The sequence below is a fragment of the Macrotis lagotis genome, chromosome 8, assembly GCF_037893015.1.
Source record: "Macrotis lagotis isolate mMagLag1 chromosome 8, bilby.v1.9.chrom.fasta, whole genome shotgun sequence".
NCBI classification, from domain to species: domain Eukaryota; kingdom Metazoa; phylum Chordata; class Mammalia; order Peramelemorphia; family Peramelidae; genus Macrotis; species Macrotis lagotis.
The window spans coordinates 72,281,543-72,303,579 of NC_133665.1; the positions used below are offsets into that span (position 1 = coordinate 72,281,543).

The 22,037-nt window shown below is 33.3% G+C and overlaps 1 protein-coding gene across 4 annotated transcripts in view; it reads right to left on the reverse strand.

Annotated features, from left to right (window-relative positions):
• PTPRD (protein tyrosine phosphatase receptor type D) overlaps positions 1 to 22,037 on the reverse strand; it is a 604,004-nt gene that overhangs the window by 143,116 nt on the left and 438,851 nt on the right. For all 4 annotated transcript variants that reach the window (XM_074197507.1, XM_074197506.1, XM_074197505.1 and 1 more), the window contains 3 exons: positions 21,238 to 21,447; positions 14,267 to 14,427; positions 3,070 to 3,182 (listed from right to left, as the gene is read on the reverse strand). In XM_074197507.1, the coding sequence (XP_074053608.1) occupies positions 3,070 to 3,182; positions 14,267 to 14,427; positions 21,238 to 21,447 (484 nt within the window). The remainder of the gene's footprint in view (positions 1 to 3,069; positions 3,183 to 14,266; positions 14,428 to 21,237; positions 21,448 to 22,037) is intronic.

The window sequence follows — 22,037 nt, forward strand, 5'->3', positions numbered from 1 at the left end:
ACATATACAAACAGTAAAATAATACATATATACTTATATACTTTTCTCCATTGTTTTTAGCAGTGAAGTTTTGCACCTCATCATCCAAAACTGTTCACCAAAGTAGAACTCTGAAATCTCTAATCTGTAAGAATCAATGTTCCTTGAGGTAAGAAGTTCTCAAATATTAATTATCTCCTTACTCTCAATAGTAGTAAATATGACAGAATAGTGATAACATTTAGGGATTGGCATTATGCAAACATGGATTATGCATATACAAAGAAACTCCATTAAGCTGAAATGCTAAAAATGTTATCGAACCCTAAGGATTCAAGAACTTGATATCCCATGTCAATTATGTGGCACATATAAAGGAAAAACTTATTTTTGCTGCAAAGGGGCTGATTATCTTTAAGAGAAGTAAAACAATAATGGCAATTCATTCTCTCTCTTTTCTCTTCCTTTTTTCTCCCTTTTCATCCCCATGAGGCAATAGAAATCTCACTGAAAATGTAACAGATCTAAGACAGAATATATGGTGATCAATACTTAGGGGGGGTAGTTAGTCAAGTGAGGTGGCAAAGAGATTCTAGGCGTAGGGGTGGAGGGCTTACTCACAAAGAATGAGAAATGGCAGATGGCTATGGATCCCTTAATAAGTGCATAGAAAAAAATGGGATTGAGGCTAGAAATTTATGTCCAAGTAAACTGGAAGGCAAAGAAAATTCCAAATTGTATCTGAATTAGGAAATGTGCCTGGAGTGAATTTTGAGGATGTTCTTGTCTTTCTACCCTTTTTTTTCTCTCTCTCTCCTTTGTCCCAGTTTACTCTGTTATAACCAGCACACTCCATTTTTTTAAAGAAAAGCTGCTCATTTTTTATTTTGTAAGAGATAATCCAATTTATTACCAACTCACATTCATGTGACTTGATAAATCTTTAATGTCCTCTTTGGGAAATAGGAGGAATGTTACTGCATCAGCTGGCAATGCTCAACTGCCAGTGACTTCCTTAGGATTTGGTTGTTTTTGCCAAACCACATGAAAAAGAGGGGAATGGTGAAGGGATGACCAGAATGGAGAAGAGCATGCTAACAAAAGGTACTTCTTATTTCAAGTTCTGAATTTTCTTTAACATATCTTGAAATGTTGTTCTGCCAATTATCCATTTTATTCATCTAACCTGGGGTTGCTTGTCTCTCCCTCTGCTATTAACTGGCTCTGAGTTCTAGGTTCTGGTCAGTCCTCTTGATTTTGCTTTATACCACAGAACTACAATGATCAGGGAATTAGTAAATTAAGAAGCCTTCAAAAGAGAGTCAGAGAGAAGTTATCTTTCAAATAGACTACATTTATTTCTCTGTAACTCCAAGTCAGTCTTAAAGAATAATGAGATATGGTTCTTGAAGAGGTTACCTCTCCTCAACAAAGTAAGATGACAGCATTAAATTTCAAAGCTAATAATTCTTAGAAATAACTAAATTGAAAAGTATAACAAGGTTTATTAACATTATCAGGGAAATGCTTGAAGTATTCTGTACTTTCTATAATTTAAATTTTTATGATAATGAGCTAAAACTTGCCACTTCTCCACTAACATCATTGAATTTGTATTTATGAGCCTTTTTAAAAAGCCAGGAGGACCTGAAAAAGGGTATTTTAAGAATGTAAACATCCTCTTGCATTTACTAAATTGATGAAGATATTTAAGTGGTATATGTGCATATATATGTAAATGGTCATGTATAAAGTATATTGTGTACATATATACTGATGTGTTTAAGGATACATTGCTATTTTAAATTATTTTAAAACTAGATTTCTAATCTACCTAACCACCATGAAATTTTTAAAAGGTTGATCAATTTAAGAGCATTAATGACATCTGGGAGAGCCCAGTTGATATTGGAATGACTAATTGGTTCCATAATACAATAATATTAAATTTCATTTCAATAAGTAATTATTCTATTTTCAACATCCATTTTGTGAAGAAAAGAAAATTCAAAGTGGAATATCTCATGTCTTTTTTAAATTCAAGGTGATTGAGAGTCTATCTGCTTTGAGAAAGCTGAGTTAGAATTAGATTTGAATGTTCATATAGTTCTTAGATTCTGAACATGAATACTTTCCCTCTTACTTAAGATATAAGAACATACTAAAAATTTAACAGAATGTTAAATTCAGTCAAATCATGTTTGCCTTGCTTGTTATTAGAAGATATAAAACTAGTGCCATTCATTTTATTGAGGCTTTCTTCCTTTCTCTTTCTGAGCCTGACATGCAATGATTCTCTTTTAGGAAACCAGATGTCTTGGATAACAAAGATAGATGCAGTTCAAATATAAGATCACTATATCTCCAAACTATTCCTTTGTGACAATATTGTTTTCATCTGTTGAAGCACTTTAATGCTCTTTATTTTCTCATTGCTAGTCATATTATGTATCCCCTAAAGTGCTGAGAAATTTTCATTGGTCAATGAGGTTTGGTTTAGGGAATATGAAAAACAAAGGGAAAGAATGTGTGGGGGGATGGAAATCTAAGCTTTCCTAAATTTTGCAAATGACATCCTCAGTCATTCTACAGGATGAGACATACACTTCCTTGTAGATTGGTGTCACTGTTAATATCAGTACTACTTAACATACATTATGCCCAGAGCAACTAGGTGGTGTAGAGAATGGGGGACCGGCCCTGGAGTCAGGAGGACCATGTTCAAATTTGACCTCAGACACTTAATAATTACCTAGCTGTGTGACATTGGGCAAGTCACTTAACCCCATTGCCTTGCTAAAACAAAACAAAAAAAAACAAAAAGAAAATATGCATTATGCTCCATCAATGCAGCAGGTGTTGTTCTTCAAAACACATACAAAATGAGAAAAATCTTACACTGGAATGCAGGAACGTGATTTCTGTCAGACCTAGACTGGGAGAAATCTCATCAATATTCACATCCGGGAACTAGACACAAGGCAATGATTTAGGGCTGCAATCTGTTTGTATCTAGAGGCATTCTGTTCCCTGAATTCTAAAAGTTTCTGGAGAGACAGAGCTGTAAGCAAGAGAAGTGGTCCTTCTTACCTGGTGTTTGAAAATTGAGGCGTCTCAGCTCAACTGGATCTGTTGGATGATGAGAAGGAACCTCTTTACTGTTTGGTATACTGCTTTTTCTAGAGTCAGATTCTGCCCTCTTCCTGTATGAATAAAGCAAATGTTAAAAATAATATTTTCAAAGGTCTTAGATAAATTTAAAAAAAATGCAGCCCAAATATTTTTATTTTTTATAGCAGTTTCTCACTAACTAGCTGTGTTACCATGGGCAAGTCTTTTTCTTCATCTGTTTCCCATTGGTTAAAAAAACAAAAAACAAATAAAAAACTTTGCATGACTTCAAAAGGTCCTTTCAGCTCTAAAATCCAATGATCCAACCAATCTTCCCTTTAAGTTAGATGTGAGGAGTGGGCAGTGGGTTGCATATTTACATGTTACATGCTCAAAGCTAGAATAGAAGGGAAGGAACCACTCCATATGCTCTCATCAAATTCTCTTGAATAGTTTTTCCCAAAAATCTAGTTAGAAGGAACATTATCTTAGCATCCTGCTATAAGCTATATATAGCACAGAACTGTGAGTTTTCTCTCCCTTTCTAAGTACCAGCAAAGTAGCAATTTGATAAGGCTACAGCTATCAATGTCTTTGAGGCAAATAGAAGTTGTGTACCAATATTATTTACATTAGGACAGTCAAATACATTTAGTGGATTCCTACAATAGCTAACTTCACCTACTGTGGAAGAACTGGATCCATAGAACACTGATGCCTACTATGCCTCTAATCTTGGGGGGGGGGGAATTGCTTTTGTGGTTTATGATGGTAAAACTAACTGTAATTTATATCATTAAAGAAACTCAATCATGGAAATGTCAAAAGAAAAAGTAATTGCTTCAAGTGGCCTTCTGATCCTCTGGATGATCATTCATGGCAAAAGAATCATTAACAGTGCCTAGTTATAAATGTGAGCTTTCAGACAACCCATTTTATCTCTCTTTTAAAAGCTACACACTGCTTTTATTAAACATCCTTGTTTAAACTGTCATAATGTAATTTTAACAAATGCATGAACAAGATTTGTCAGATTTGATTCTAAGCCTACTTTATTCATTGTCCCATTTCCCCAACTCAAATAAACATGGTGATATCCTTTTTTCCCTCTAAAACTGCAGCAGATCAAAAAAAGTATATCTTAGAGATTAAATACTTCTTTTCCCTCCTAACCCCACATGCTCAAAGTTGATTCTACTCTGTTGCTGACAGTCCTGACACAGTTCCAGGAATCTCAATAGGCAGAGTCATGATTAGGGTATTGCATCATTAATTGCTACACACAGGAAAGGTACTACAGAATTGGAAAACAGGTGTTCTAGATCTTCCAAAAATGCTTGCCTTGCCTTTTAAAATATAGATATGGCAGCATCATTGCTGCCATGACAATGAGATGTAATTCTTTGATGATATTTCAAGTCATTCTCTGATGGTTATGGTCAAAGAGTTTCTTTTTTATTTTTTAGTTGTATTTTCTTTCCTTGCACATAGGAGGTCCAGAGGATGAAGAGAGGTGACAGCACAAATGGAAAATAGGCTTCCATTGGATTGCTCAAATGCATTGTTTTGAAGGCCATCCCAAATCTGCCTCATTTTTGTGAGTTACTCTATTCAGCTTTCCATAATTGCCTATTTAATCACTTAAACTTATTGACCATGCCACTTCCTGTGTTGAGACAGGAGTGTCAAGGACAGTCTTAGGAGACAGATGCTCTTGAGAAATGCCAGGACAAATCAGAGAAGAGGTAAGTTGGCAAAGTGATAGAAGCTACTGGTAACTTTATTTCATAAGGGGATTGAGGGTGGGTTAGAAAGGGTAAATTAGATAGAAAGGGATGAGGAAAAAGAGAAAGAAATGATGTAGGAAAGAACACAATGGAAAGAAGGAAAGGATGATTGACTTCAGGTTTTTCAGTTTGGCCAGATCCCATACCATAGGAATGTATCTGATGATGACATTTAAACAACTAGATAAGTCTAAGAGTATTTTACAGATGAGAGTCTGAATCCAAATCACATTAATAAAATTAAGAGGTAGCATGGCATGGTAATAAAAGAACAAGATATGGGCTCCAAATCTCAGTTCTGTTTGGAGTTCACTAGGAGATTTAGGCAAATCAGTTAATTTCGCTCAGTCTTATTTTCCTTATCTGTAAAATAAATGGTTGATTTGGAACAGTCTTTACCTATCTCTTTCAGTTCCAGTACTCTGTGATTTTATTACTTAAGGGTAAGTTAGTCTCACTTACAAAATATGCAAATTTGCTACAAGTTTGAAGGAATTTTACTTTAAATTGATTTGTTGCAAAAGAAATTGCCTTTTCTCTCTCAGGCCTACAGCATGACACCGAATTCCGGGAAAGGACAGTACAATACCTAGCTTTCCTTTATATTATCTTCATTTTTTAAAGTAATCTAGAAATAATCTAATTCTCCTGGACTCTGGAAGGATAGAAATCTTCTCCTGTTGTTAATGTAAACTACTCATGGTAGACCAAGTAGTCAAGGAAAAATCAGTCCTTTATGGAAATTCTAGATGTGGTCAACTCACTGGAGTATGGGTCCAACATTTGAATTCTACCCTCCATAATTTTTTTGTCCCATTACATATAGTCTAACCTAATTATAGGTATTTCATTTGGCAGAATCTCAAGTAAAAATGAATCCCATAAACTAAACATTTAGCTTCCTTTGATTATGTCATTTGATCCAGTCAGACCTCTTTCTGTCTGGATTTTGTTTTCATTTTTCTCTGCTATGTGTATGTGTTTTATTTACTTATAGTTGCATACATTTTTCCCCATGGAATGTAAGTTCCTTAGGGACAGTTGGTACTTAACATGTTTTCTATATATTAATTCAAGTCAATTAGAACAGTTCTATTTATGCTTATCCCATTACTTCTAAGCATACGTATGCTATAATGCAAACTCATTTAACAACAACAACAACAAAAACAAACAACAACTGATATTAATATAGGACTTTAAAGTTTGCAAAGCACTGCAGACATAGCACCTCACTGGAGATCTCTTGTGCATTTCTTTTTTATATAATCAAAAAATTTTTGTGTTTTCTAAATGTAAAATGAATTTTTAAGATAAATTATGAAGATTCTAAAGCTTTATGGATATAATTCTTCACTAGTAATAGTGGTCACAATGTAATATTACTATGGACTTTTGAAATGGAAATTGTTTTCTTTAAAGCATAAAACAGAATAAAAAGAATAAAATAGAAAGAAGATGGACAGGAATAGAAAAATCTCTTTGGCTGACTTAGAGGTGACCTCATTCTCAAATTCCATCATGGAAAAATTCAAGGTATGGTCATTTTAAAAATTGGAATTTTATCTGATGTCTGAATTTTGCATAAACAATACAATAACTACACAAAGAGTTTGCATTCTGGTACAAAAGAGACCATGTTGTTTAGCGAAAAGAAGATCAGACTTGGAGGTAGAAGAACTGAGTTTGAGTCTTAGTTCAAATATTAACTGCCTGGGACCATGTGCATGTTATTTGCTCACGTTATTTATCATATTTCTTTCTCACTGATAAGATGAGGTTAACAAACAATTATAATACCTGTCTCATAGTTTGTTGTTAAATAAAGTGCTTTGTAAACCAAAAACAAGAATTATTAGATGTGCTCATCCTTTCTTGGGGAATATCTCTGTGTAAGATACGTCTAGCAATGACATTTTAGGAGAGCAGGCAAAGCAAGGATTATTCTACCTTTTTTTCAACCATTTCTGCTGATGCTAAATTATGTCATGGTTCCAAGTTTCAATGTTAAAACATAATAATTAGAAGTTCTAGTTCCAAGTCCTGCCACACTATAACTATTTAAGTTTAGAGAAGTCCCTGAGTTTCAGTTTCCTGATCTAAAAAAATAAATGTTAGATTTGAAATAGGCTATCTTCAAGTTCTTTCAGGCAAAAGCAAAGTAAGAAAACTATAACCAGGTATTATATAGCTGCTAGATGGCAGAGTGAATAGAAGTGGATAGAACACTAGACTTGGAAACAAGAAGACTCATCTTAATCAAGTTCAAATTTGACCTCAGACATTTACTATCTGTGTGATACTAGACAAGTCACTAAGACCTGCTTGCCTTAGTTTCCTTATCTATAAAATGAACTCGGGAAGGAAATGGCAAGTCACCCCAGTATGTATACCAAGAAAACCTCAAATGAAGTCATGAAGAGTTGGACACAACTGAAAATGACTGAACAACAAAAATATTTGAGAACCTTTGGCCTAATGAGTTACTGACAGAAAAAAATAACCTGCTGCTTATGAAAGTAATAATGCAAGGTATAGCTCTAAAAACATAAAAAGAGTTCATCAGCCTTGCAGAGGTAGCAAGAGGAAATGCCATGGAGTTTATAATCAATGGATAGGAGAAAATGCTCTGACATTGTCACTAACTGTGTAATTGTACAAGTTGCTTACTCTTCTGGATTTTCCTTTCTACCTGTATAAAATGGAGAAGACAGGAGATAAGACCTTGAAGGACCCTGATTCTAGTGAGCTATAGTATCCATCACTATATGTATTCAGGAAAAAAACTGCATTGTGCAAAAGAAGGCCCTTCTTATATTAAATTCCTACTTTTTTTTTCTTCAGTTCAGTACAGTAATGATTCCCAGTTCTCAAAACTCATTGGCAACAGAGAATGAGTTCTGCACAGGTCTCCTAAATTGAAAAGGCTTCAAGTGTGAGCTGAGAATGAGAACATTTGTCATTTATGGATTTGTCCCGTTGGGTTGGAGGTAGTTCTTCATCCCAGGGGTGACTACCAATTGTTTACCAAATCTTTCTTGTCACAATAATTCATAATAACTATCTCCTATGCATGAGAAGTTTATAGTGTACATCAATGGTGAGAGGATACACACCAAAGAACTCATTCCTATATGAAAAGCTGAATTAGATCTTTTCCAAATCAAAAATCTTATTAGTCTTCATTCAATGTTAAACTGTGAAAGACAACAATTCAGCAAACTTTGGATTGAAGAATAGTGGACAAAACTGGGTCATGCATTTAAAAAGTTGATGGGTCCCTGTGTTCCAGGAACAGGACAGAATCAAGTTTTAGAAGGATGAAAAAAAATGAGACTATTCTTATATTCATATGTAACCATTCAGAATTTTGAGCCTGACCTCCAATAGAAAAAAGAACTATGTAATAGACTATGCTCCCATTTTAAAGAAACTTTTAAGCACACGCAAATGCTCCTTTATTGCCTGACTAATGAGTGATTATGAAATAACTTGTCATCTAAAAGGAAAAGAAAAAATTAAATGAGTTTCTTCCTTTTACATTGTGAGAATAAAACACTTCAAATTCTTCCTTATTTACTTAACTCTCCCATATTAGAAGCAATTTGCAAAACTTAAAGCACCATATAAAAGCTAGCAATTATATTAGAAGCTTTTCAAAGTGCCTGAGATTTGATGTGAATCTGCCCATAATCCTCTGGTCCAACAATATCTTTGAAGTTATCACCACCATCATTGTCACCCATCATGCCAGGCTACTACTTTCCCTTTTCCTCTTTCTTACTGGAAGGAAATGGAATTCATTCTTTACTTCTCACCTGTCAGGTTTACTGCTCCATTTTAATGCAGCAAGGAGGAGAAAAAAAGGCTAAATGTTAGTTGGCCAATGGCAAAAGGAGTAACCATGACAACCAGAGATCCAAGAAATGGTGTTCTATAGTGAGGACATGCAACTTACACAAATTAGCAAATGACAGCTTATAAAAACATTGAATGCTTTCTAATCATGGAATAAATGGAGGACACAAGGTTATGTTCGAATGAGAGTCTTTTGCTGTTGAAGAAAACATTTTTGTATTAATGTCACACTCTCTTTTGGCCGTCGCCTACAAAATAATGCCACAATCAATTATATCCCAGGAGGTGGCTGATGTTAGATATATAATTTGATTTTTTCTAAATGTGCTACATGCTGGGGGAATAAAGACTAATGTATCTAATGTGGATATAGTAAAATCCCATATAACAGATTTGTGCATATAAATAAAAATGTCTTGGTTAAGTGGATACATTATTTCTTTAGTGATATCAAATTTCTAGAAGTTGAATTAAACTACAGGAAAAGTTTGCACAATGGTACTATATCTACTAAGTCATAAAGTAACAGAAATGATTTCTTCAAATATCACTAGACAACTTAGGTAATCATAAATCTTTTTCTAATAAAGGATTAAATATATTTTTCAGTTCTATAAAGTATAATACACATTATTATAAATCTATGATGCATGACCATCTATATAGCTGTGCTAATCATGAAAAGCATTTTAATTCTAGAAACTGACAGGGCAGATATATTCTTAGATCTTAACATGCTGTCATGTGCTTACATTTATTTTTTATTTACATTTATTTTGTACTTGTAAAACCTCCACCTGTCTTAACATGTCAGTTAGTCAACTGGTATTTATTGAGAACTTACACTGTACCAGATACTAGGCTAAATGTACTCTAAGCTGCCTATAACTTTATACAGTGAAGAAAGGTCTGTTATAAACATTAATTAATATGTGTATTCTATTGTAGGAGGCACATCATATATACAATATGATTTCTCAATTTAGCATAATAAAGAATGGAGTCAAAGTCAATAGAAAGAGAAATGTATACTTCAAGAGATTATATGTACCTAAATTGTGACATGGTCAACAGGTTTGGGAAGTTCCATTATTTCAATTAAATTAATGCTTATTTCCTTTGGATAAATATGTAGAATAGGAAATTTGACAAATCTACCATAGCTATTAAAACATTTTATCTTCAGATTCTTAAAGAGCTGTCTATAATAGGAGAGCATCTCTACCCATTACTGCACAAGCAGCATGCAATTGCATACATTATTACAAAAGCATTATATAGATCAATGAGAAAAGTCAGCTGACCACTTATGAAGGTCAATCAATTCCTTCTGAATGGTGTAATATCATTAATGGTCTATTTTTTCTATTGTCTCAAAATGATGCTTGTCTTCCTAAGAATCAGCACCTCTCAAAAAGTGATTTGTTCATTCTCTCTTCCTTGGAGATCAGGCCCATTACAGTTACTTATGCCCCCATATTTAGTGTATCTTGCAATACTTGTCTGTGGAAACTTTAAGGGAATTTAAGTTTATAATATGAAAGTAAACTGTATGTATGAGGCCAATGTCTTGGCAAAATACCAGTTAGAAAAAAATCAAGGTTCTATCTGAGGGAATTACAAAGAAAATTTTATTGTGTAAACTTAATATTAAAACAGCATTTCCATCCAAGAATCTCAAAACACTAAGAACAAAATATTTCTAGAAGGTGGGTAGGGGATGTTTTATAAATCTATTTAATGAATAAAAAGAAATATTAATTTCCCTGTGGTCACAAACAGTGTTGCAATTTGGAAAATATTCAGTGAATCCAAATGTAAGATCTTATTTACTTATCCCTCCTGTTTTAATTACACATAAAAATACTAGAATAAGAATGAGCATATTTACCCTAAAATTATGATTACTACTATTATTTTCTTGCTATTTAGAGGTTTCCCTTGTTAGTAACTGAGTGTCCAAAGGTCTGAAATCTTCCCTTTCATTCATTTTTTCATCACTATCAATAGTAGTCAATCTTTTCTCACATTAAATATCCTTCAACCATTGTGGAGTAATACTTATCAGATTTATAATTATAGCAGGGGTTGAGTCTTATAATGGTAATTACACATAAATAAATATGTATACACACTTCAGATTTTTCCTTCATGGCTAAAGATTTTTTTTTTCTTGCCTGCTTCTAATATTTGTGGTTTGAAATTGAAACTTTGTAGTTTAACCACTATACTTCTTGGTGATTTTCTGACATGTCCATGAACTATGCCACTTACTTAATATAGCGTTATAAAACATATTTGCTGGTGGAAGACTTGAGAAAGTGATGAGACAAGGCATTAGACAAAGCAACTTAAAGCTCACTTCTTGTTGATAGTGGGTCAATATCATCTTCTTTATAAGAGTATTTAGAGAAATAAAAACTGCAAATCATTTCCAATGATCCATATAATGATGTGAGTGACAACTGACAAAAGCAGCCATGACTTTTGAAAGAATGCATTTGGCTGAGAGTGTAGTCATTAAAAAGCACCACTGATGGGACTCAGCCAAATTTCTCCCGTACTGTTCCATGATAATGACCCCAAGGGGCATCATTATACCTACTTGAATTTCAAGTCAGTAATTTCAAATCAAATCTTTATTGCTGAGACAAGTATTTCTACTTCAGAAATACTTTGTAAGCCACCAGTTAAATGTATTTTCAGTTAGGGATTGTGTGTTTCAGTATGAAAACAGAAATGTCTACATTGCTTCTCATGCATATATTGCAAATATACCTCTATGTTTTAATATGTAGATACTTCAAAACAGAAACATATAAACCAGTCACCCTTAGGAGGTTTTTTGTAGGACTAGATGAAAGTTGTGTCACCTCCCCCCCAGCAACAAAACATATATATATATATATATATATATATATATATATATATATATATATATATATATGCATACACACACACACACACACACACACACACACACACACACAGACACTCTTCTTTTTTCCCCTCAGGGGAAATGCCTTTATATCTTTCTAAAATTAACAGTGTTCTTTGAGTGTATTAGCTAGTTGAATTGGGAGAGGTTAAAAACACTGCCTAGTCTCACCATCTGGTAATGAATTTGACTGGGTCTACTCCAGAAAAATATCTAAGAAATTTTGCTGTGCTCTGTGCCCCTGGGAAATCATGATTACTTGAAGAAGAGAGCCCCAGGCCCAGAGTCAGAGAACCTAGGTTTGAATCCTAAATCTAAATCTCAGTAGTTTTGTGACCATGGGTTAGTATCAACTTCTATGAGACTCAGCATCAACATCCATAAAATAAAGATTTTAATATAGCTACTACCCACTTCACAAGGGTACTAGGAGAAAAATGCTGTATGAACCACAAAGTCTAATAAATCTATGAATTATTGTTAATAATATTGGAGGAAACCATCATATTTAGAGAAAAAATGTTTCATTAGTTTCAGATAGACTAAAAACTTGACCTCAATATATAGTAAAAATTTAACTGTCAGCAAACACTGACTCACTCTGATTATTATAGGAGTTGGAATGTGGTCACTTAAATTAAAATAACCCATGAGAGCAATTAGAAATCTGATTTTTTTTTTCAAATTAAACTCTCATACAATGATTAGTGCTATGAAACCATAGGAAAGATCACAAATTTTTTATATGGAAAAATTTGACCTGTTCTTTAGTATCATTCAGGAGCTCAGCTACACACTATGGTCTTTCTTTTTCTCCTAACTATTTGTCTTGGGGATATTTTCATGTTTGTTTATTATCCCACATAGCAGAGGTAGCAATGCAATAGAAAGGAAGTTTTATATGAAAACTGATCAGTATTGGTTCTTACTAGATACCACAAGGAAGGATTTGAACAAGGAAAATGTTTGAAAGCATTGATTAAAGTAGGGTTCTTTCCTTCACTCATTTCTTTTCCAAGACTCTCTATCCCCAAAATGATCTGGTATTGGCAGTTGATACATAAATCAAAGAAATACAATCAAGCATTAGGGAAATAACAAGACCAAATAATGAATGAGAATTAAGAGCTTTCTTCTTTAATTTCTTCCCCCATCCTCTTCTCACATTTGAGAGAATTTGAGGAAGTATCTTTAGGAAAAAGGGATAATTTTAGGGGAGTTTTCATAAGAAAAGGAAACAAGCAGGGAGAACAAAAAGGGTAAGACTATTTCAGAAACATGATTAACACTACAAATGAAAACTTACAAAATAGAGTAGGAGAAACATGCTGAACTAATACATGGAGGGAATGCATGAGGAGGAGAAAACAATGAAAAAGATATGGGCAAGTGAAGAGTAGAGCAGAGGTCAATGTCAAGAGGTTTAAATCTGTTTTAGAAGGGCTGGATGAAAGCAGAGATGAAATTCTTTATGGTGGTGAAAGAAAATGATTTCAGCGGGCACATCCAGAGTGGAGGATAATAAGAGAAGCAGATAAAAGTACAGGTATTTAAAGTGATCCAAGAGTAAAAAAGATTAATGTGAAGAATTTGTGATGGATTGAAGGAATGAATAATTCTAGTGTTACTCTAAAGAATGACACTATAGGATTTAATGGCATTCAAGAGAAGGGGAGAAGATACAGAAGTCTAGAAGCATGTGGGAGAAATATAATGGAGGTAATAGCAAAGTTGGAAGATTCCATCAAGTTACAGAGGAAATTGATGACCTTCTTCTCTATCAAACTGTAACCAGGCAGTAGGGTGGAAAAGGTATCCAGAAACAGATGATATAAAAGCAATAAGTTAAAAAAAAACTGGAAAAAAAAAGCAAAAATCAGTGATGATAAGCCAAATAGGCAATTACCTATATAGAAATGGAAGTTGAAATCATGGGAAAAAATGGAAAATGCTTCTCCTACTCATGAGAAACATAGGATAAATGATAAGAAGCAAGTTTTGTAGGATTATAAATAAATAGAAAGGTAAGAAAATCCTGGAAAACTCAGGATTCATTTTTTAGCTTCCTATTTGAACCCAAGATTTTCCATTCTTTTCATCTTAAAATATTTATGTAGGGGGAAAATGTCAGTAATATGTAGAAAACATTTAGTACAAGGTAATAGTTATATTTTAAAAAGAGAATGAAATAGAGTCTGAAAGTGGACAAGTCATAAACAATGCATCTTTACCTTTATAATTAAGCATTGTTCAATAATGTTGCCTAGAAGTGTTAAGCATGAATGAGTCAGGAAAGAAAGCAGAATGTCAATTGGACATGATAGACAATAAACTAGTTAGTGAGATCTTCTGAAGGAAAACACCCACAAATATACATCTTACTATGTAAGATTCTGTATAGAATATTCTATATCTTTCCCATCATATAGAAATTAATGCAACAAATATTTCTGGAGGTTTCCTGAAATATTTCCACTAAGGTAGATCATGCAATGAGGCTAAAACAGTTATTAAAGAATCATTAAGTAAACTACATGTCCTCCACTTCCCCACCAATGAATATCATTTCAATAGAATTATGAGGCAACCCTACCTTTTGTAGAGGAGGATAGCTATGACAATGCAAATGATAAACACAACTGCAAGCACAGGACCCACGACCCAGATCAATCCTTCTTCTTCATCTGTCATAGGCTGGGGATCAAGGTCCATTGACACAACAGGATCTGAGTAAGGGCTGGTTGCATACATGGTCTGAAAGCAAAATTTGTTTTGTTAGAAGAGGGTCAAATCAAAAAGAGCTTGTATGACAATTAAGGAGAAGATGAGGTAAAATTGGCGATTAACAGACAAATAATACTATTTCCCCTAGATAATAATTGTGTTCATTTTGCAATTTCCAAAAAGTGGACCCATGGAGAAAAATGTCATTCAAATAAAATTTATTGTAAATATGGAATTTATTTTAAAGTTATTCTAGAACTGATAATATAGGATAATTAAAAAAATTTAAGTACAACTACTAATGAATCAATAAACATTTTAAACATCTATTATATGCTGGAAAAGAATATTTTGTGTCAAGAATATTAAACTTAGAGAAGATCTGGGCTTAATTTCCCCTGCTTTATAGTTTACTGGTTTTATGAACCAGTTAAAATTTCCAAGCCTTAGTTTCTTTAGCTTTGATTTGGGTTTATAATTAATAAATTATGAACATTAATAAATGTTCATCAACAATGGTCCAAGATCAAATGATCACATAAAGTACCACTTTAATAACCAAGGTGTGATGATGTGCTAATATCTCAGTATACTTGTCCCTCAAAGACAATCAACTTGGAGACAGCAAACAAGGAAATGGGGCTTAGCTATGCTAACCTGATGCCCACAACTGTACAATAAGGCAAGATAAAAGATTTAGAAATTTTATTCATCAGATATCTGCTTGTTTATATTGACTGATATTTTCTACTTATATTGTCTCTTACCAGCAATTATGTGAAATGAGTATAAAACTTTAAAAAAAAAGTCAGATAGATGAATGGAGTAGATAAAGAGAGTTGATTGAAAATAAAAAAGAACCAGAAAGAAATGGAACCAATGGATTCAAATGATTAAGTCATGAAATCAGATTAGAACTCTTAGAACTAGGTGAAACTCAAGTATAGATACGTATAGAAGACCATATGGAGGGTATTTGAGAATAGCTGGAGGCAGGGTAAAGCTAGATAGAGCAAGAAGGACTGTACTTTAAAGAATGTTACTAAACTTTTCATTCAGTTATCTCTTGCTAATTGTGTGCCAGCCACAGTACTTTATAATTATTATCTCTTTTGGTTCCCACAACAACCCTGGTAGGTCGGTTTGTTTATTATCTTCATTTTACAGTTGAGTGAATTTAGGCACTTTGAGGTTAAGTGATTTACTCAAAGTCACTAAACAATTAAGTGTCGAAGGTCATATTTGAACTCTGGTGTGAGGACTTTGGAAGTGTTTGTGTCCTACAAGAATGTGAAGGGAGATTGTTAGTTTACATTACAAAGACTGAGGTCTGCCTGTATTGCTGCCTATGGCCAGGTATGTGAATGTAAGACAAAGACTTAGCCTCAACCTAATCAGAATTTGAGATTAAATCAGATCTGCCCTACCTAGTTCTGAGCTAATCTAGGGTCTGAGTCCTTCTCCTTTGCACATGTTCAGGGACATTACTATTCCCTCCCCTATGCTCATTAGTATTAATGAGCAAGGTTGGGGGAACGTATGGGGGTGAATGTATCAATTGGATTGTGACTCCAGTCAATGATTGGCATGAAGGAGGAGGAACCAGCCTTACAAAGTACATTTAAGATCTCATATTTCTGGGATTCAGTGCCCCTCTCCACTTAAGAGAGAGTGGTCCTTCTTGGAAAAGATATATTAATAAAAGACCATTTTAATTACTCTGGACTAAGTATTCACTAGCCATTTATAGCACTGAGTCCTCCTGACTCTAATGCCTGATGCCCAAGCTAACTATAGGCCAAAGTATGTATTATTGTATTATTATTTTCCTTAATCAAAATTAATCATCTGGGGGGCAACTAGGTGGCACAGTAGATAGAGCACCAGACCTGGAGTCAGAAGACCTAAGTTAAAATCTGAATTTAGACACTTAATAATTTCCTAGTGGTGTGACCTTGGGCAAGTCACTTAACCCCACTGCCTTGCAAAAACAAAAACAAAACAAATGAAGAACAAAAAAAGATGAATTATCTGTCCAGGATAAAACTTAACTAGAATTTCAGTTGCATGAAAAGGAGAATTAATTGTTTTATCTAACCTTTTAGGAACAGAGAATAGGAGAATCAGAGCTGAAAGGGATTACAGAAAGAAGTGAACTAGTTCAACCTTCTAATTTCAAAGAAAAGAAAATGAGGTTCAAAGATGTTACATTTGCACTGCCCATTATCAGAGAGGTTTCCAGTGACAGAATCTGAATAGAAATTCTGACTCTGAAAAGCTGGGACTCTTTTCTAGCCCAGTTTCTGAGACACTACTACAAACAGTATCCTTAGATCCTAGAACAGAGATTGAAGGGTGGAAGAGATGTGACAGATCACTTAGTTTAATTCCTTTATTTTACAGATGAGGAATTATAGATGCCCATGTTCACAAAAGTACTAATTTAGAGAGTGGAGATTCAAAGTCATAGCACAGGATAGACCTAGAATAAATTGAGGCCTCAGAAGAGAAGAGACCAAACTGAGTCCCAAAGAAATCATACTAAGGATTCTAAGGAATGGTGGGTTTTTATGTTTATATCCTCAATCATCCTTGATCTTGAAGGATACTTTTAAAGCTTAATGAAGATAAACACTTAGAATTCTGTATGATGAGGTTTGTACAGCTACTCTAAGCATAATTCTCCACAAAACACATTTAGATTTAATTTGAAAACCAAATCAAAAAGGTGGTGGCATATAAAAATTAAAAACAAAACTAAAATTTTACTTAACTTTTTTTTAAAACCTCTATACTTTTATCAATTTTTAGGGTCAAATAAGATGAACTTATTAGTTCATCATACCTTCTGATTTTCTATACAATCTTTACATTTTCTCATAGAACATGGTGGAGGAGTTTGATGACCTCATTTTTTGTTTGATACTCTCATTTCCCCCCCAGATAATTAATTTATCCACAGGGATGTTAAGTACTTTACTTAGTTAACAATTAGAAAACATTTAGGAAGACCAAAGGTCTATGAGTACTGAGTACCACTAGTATTGTTCAGTTGAATAACTAGTCAGAGACAAGACCTCTTATGGATTGATCTTCCTACACTGAAGGCACTTTAGAATATTTGAAACATATATTGTTATTTTGACTTACAGCAGTAAAAGAAAAGGTGAGTGGGGAAAATCCAGGAGGAAAAAAAGCAAGTTTATGACTAATAGGATATAGGGATAGATTCCTTAGTGAACTGATGACCTCTTAACTTGAAACATTTTAAAAATAATTCAGTAATGATTTCCAGATTAGAGGTAGGAAACTTTTTCTGATAGGAGTTAGGGTGGAAAAGAGATTGAGTTTCTTGCTTTGCTGTGATTTTCTGATAGCATTCCTCTGTGAGTGCTTTCTCCAATATATTACAACAGTGTTTTTAAATCTTTAAATTCAGACAAAGTGGTTTTATTTTTTAATAAAAAAAATTTCCAAATTTCACTTCCCCTTGATGTTCTCTGTCTTACAATTTTTACATTGAAAAAGAAAGTTTATTCTACAAATAAAAATTTCAAGAAACCAATCATTTTCTTTTCAAAAGACACCCTGTGCACAAAGGTAACCTATGCAGGAAGACTGCCTTTGGGTTTGATTTTCCTCTTGGGAATTTTTGAAGCCACTTGAAAGATGACCCATAGTTCAGCATCAAAATATGTGATATAGAGAATCCTTTGATAAGTGTCCTCTTTGTGAAAGAGAAAGGGTAGCTGACTGGCTGAGTCCAATTACTATGCCAGACAGACTGAGGAGACAATTAGAAACTTATCACCCAGAATATGAGATTCTAAATTTGAATGTGAACTACCAGGTTTTTCCCCCTCCATCCTATTTCTGTCTTTCCTGTTTTTTTTAAACAGTATTATATTTAACTAAAACAACCCAAGCATGAAGGGACATAAGAACAAGATGAATTACATTAAGAGAAGACAACTCATTATTTAGATCACCTCAGGAATTTTCCTTATTACTGAATTATTTTCTAACTTTCTTATATTTCACTGATAGAGTCACAAGTAAATTACTATAATTAAAGAAGTCAACTGTGCTTGTCTTACATTAGACAGATTTTCCCAATGAATTCTGGGAATGAGCATCACTGTCTTAATGGTGCTTCCAAATTCAAAGCCAAAACCAAAAGAGAAAAAAAGTCACCCTAAACTTCATTTTCTGGAAATCCTCAAAGATAAACTCAGTTTTCCCAAGCTCCCACAATAATTTTATAAATTCCTACTGATTAATGAAGGTTCAACATGGTGATTATTAGAACTGAATATTCTCTATCAACTAAAGATGTGGTCAGGAAAAAATATCTATAAACAATAAATTGCAGCCTTGTCCTAACAAAATCATTTCTATTGGGAATCTAATGGTATCTATCCAACAATATTTTATTAATAGAAACAACAAAAGGAACTTCTTATATGGTTGTCTCATATATATATATATATATATATACATATTATATATACATATATATGTATATTACAGATGGAAGGGATCTTGAAAATTATTTAGTCCATCTGTGTCAAACACAAAGTCCAAACCAGATTAAAATATAATTGGAAAATGTTTAATAAAAATATGTGAAAAATACAAAATAAATGTCAATTGGTGGTTTTCTAAGTCTTTTTTTTTGAGTTTGATATCACTTATCTAGTCTAAACCCTTCATTTTAGTGAAAAGTGAAAAAACTAAGGTTTTTATCAGAGAATACTTGTTCAAGGTCACAAAGTTTGTAAGTAGTTGAGGTAGAATTTTTTAAAAAGTGATTTCTTGCCACCAAATACAGTGCAGTTTCTACTGTAGCATAGTGCCTCTTTGTAGATAACAAGATTTCCATTGTGGGTCTAAACAATTGTTAATACAAAATGAATTCTGGATATTTCTTTTAGACTACTTATTGGAAATAAGCCAGAAAAGCCCAAAGACATATATTGAGGATATGGAATATATAACTCTTCTTCCCTCCATAGACTGGAATAAGTCTTTTAAATTCATTGCCGAATTTCTTACTACCTAATCCTTAAACTCTTCAAATCTGAATTCTAATCCTACAACTTGACTGAAACTGAGCTTTCCAACTTTCCCAGTATTCTCATATTTGCTCAATCAGATGATCTCTTCTCAGTGCTAACTTCAAAGTCATTTTTTTCCCACCACTGGCCACTTGGGTACTTTCTCCTCTCTTAGTTTCTTTGTCATTGCTCTAATTCTCTTTGCTTCTGCCTCTTCTCTCCCTTCACAATGGATGTCCTTCACAGGTCTCTGCCCTACTATTTTCTCTTCTCTTGAAATGTTCTCTCTTAAGTGATTTCAACAGGTTCCATTCCATGATTTTAATAATAATCATCTATCTGAAGATAACTTGGCAGTCCTTGTATCCAGAACTTTCTTTTGCTTCTGTCTAGAAATTTATCATCTTCACTGCTTATTGGTTACCACAGAAAAATTATTTAAAAGGAACAAATGAAATAGAAATCATTTTTTTGCTGTTTTTGGGGAAATTCTCTCCACCATGTAATGTGCCTGTTGTTAAAAGTGTAAATAACAATACTATTCAAAAGGTGTCATTAGGTCAAACAATGCTAAGCTGCCTAAGTAAAATACTTTCCAAAATGAATTGAATATTTAAACAACTTAGATTTTCCTCTCCACTGGAGTACATTCCTACTCTTCTTTCTAATTCATCTCAGCAAGCATGGAGTAAACCTTGACTTTTTTCTCTCCTTCTTCTATATTCAAACCAGTTGCTAAGTACTAATACATTTTTATCCTAAGCTCTTCACTCATTAGGTCCTTACTCTATAGCCTAGTCTGTTAATTTTGTAATGAAGAACTGTTTTGTTTGCTGAATTTGAATCTACAAGCGCCTAGCACAGAGTAAGAGCCAAATAGATCATTACTGATGGATTGATAATTATTAATTCTTACAATAGCCCCTACATTTTTTTTCTCTGCTTTATCCTTCAGTTACATCTCCACATTGCTGCAGATTTCCACTAATCAGACTACATACCTATTCTGTTAAAAAAAGAAAAAAATTTGGAAATTCTCTATTGCCTCAAGGAAAAAAATAAAAATTCACCAGCCTGGTATTTAAAGTCCTTAACAGGTTCTCTCCAGTTTATTTTTCCATTTCTTTTAAAAATATTTACTCCCCTTTAAGCATTTTACTTTCAAGTCATTTCCTCAACTTTGGCATCTATTTCCTACCCTTGTGTCTTGGCACAGACTGTCTCACTAGGTATACATATTCGATAAATGAAAATCCTTATTTATAAGATGATAAGGCTCTGCATGGAAAATCCTTTGGTTTCCTTAAAGAATGAATTAAAATGCCACATCCTATTTGAAGTCCTATTTTAACATTTTTATTTTTTAACTTATAGGATAAAAAAATTCTATGACACAGAACAATAGAAAAAATAATTGCACATGAAACTATAACTATCATCGACAACTTGTTTTTGCTTTTAAATATATAAATAAGATATAATGTAAATTTATGTTCATGTCTGTGTGTATACACATGATTATATTTGTGTATACATGTATATATGCTTAAATATACAGGTATACATGCTTACATATATACACAAATATAAAATATACGTTTTTATATACACATATATACATATATTAATTTTTTCATTAGAATAAAATTTCCTTTCAATCAGGAAGTATTTCATGTTGGCCTTTTTGTATCCTTTGCCCAATGTTTGCATAGGATAGGCATTTCATAAATACTAAACTGTACTCATCTTTATTGGAATAGAATACAAAGCACAGTAATCTTACCGACTCTGCATGCTCCATGACAGCCAAGACAAAGAAGACATACTCTTGACCGCTCTGGAGTTGCTTGTTTGTGAAGCCACCATAATGTTTCTCATCCCCCAGAGTGAATTCAGTAGGAAGAACATCAAAATGAGCAGCAATATATGGCTTTAATTCAACTTCTCTTTCATGACGAAGGCTCCTGCGTTTCCGAGATATCTCCTTAAGAAGCTTTTATTTATTTTTATTTTTTTTGGAGAGGGGAAGAAAAAAGAGACATGTAAACAATAATAATAGAAACTATTGAAAGTTTAAGAGGAAAATTTATTTCAAGAACAAAGCCAAACTAGATTTCAATTTTCTCAGTTTCCATTTCTTGTCTTTCTTGTTAAAATGAGGTATTGAAAGTATTAATGTGACCAAAGAGGTTAATTTTCAGTAAATAATATCATTGTTGACACAAAATTCTACATAGAAAAAAATCAAGAGATATTAAAACTTATATAGGGAGAATTAGGCAGTTTCTTGAAGGGAGCTCAGGATTTAGAGTTGCAAAGTTTAGAGATTATCTAATACCTTTGTTTTATCTAATATCATCTAATCCCTTTGTTTTCACAACATCTAATCCCTGTTCTTTCCCTGTGACTTTTCACAGAAAAAAAAGGAAGCTGAGGTTTCAAAGAAGGGGAAACAACTTACACAAACTTACACAGAAAATAAGAATTAAGGCTCAAGGTTTGAACAAGTATCCTGTTCTTTCCACTGCTCCACATTTCCTTAACTAAGCAATATATTCTGTGCCTGAATTTTTAAATTAGTCA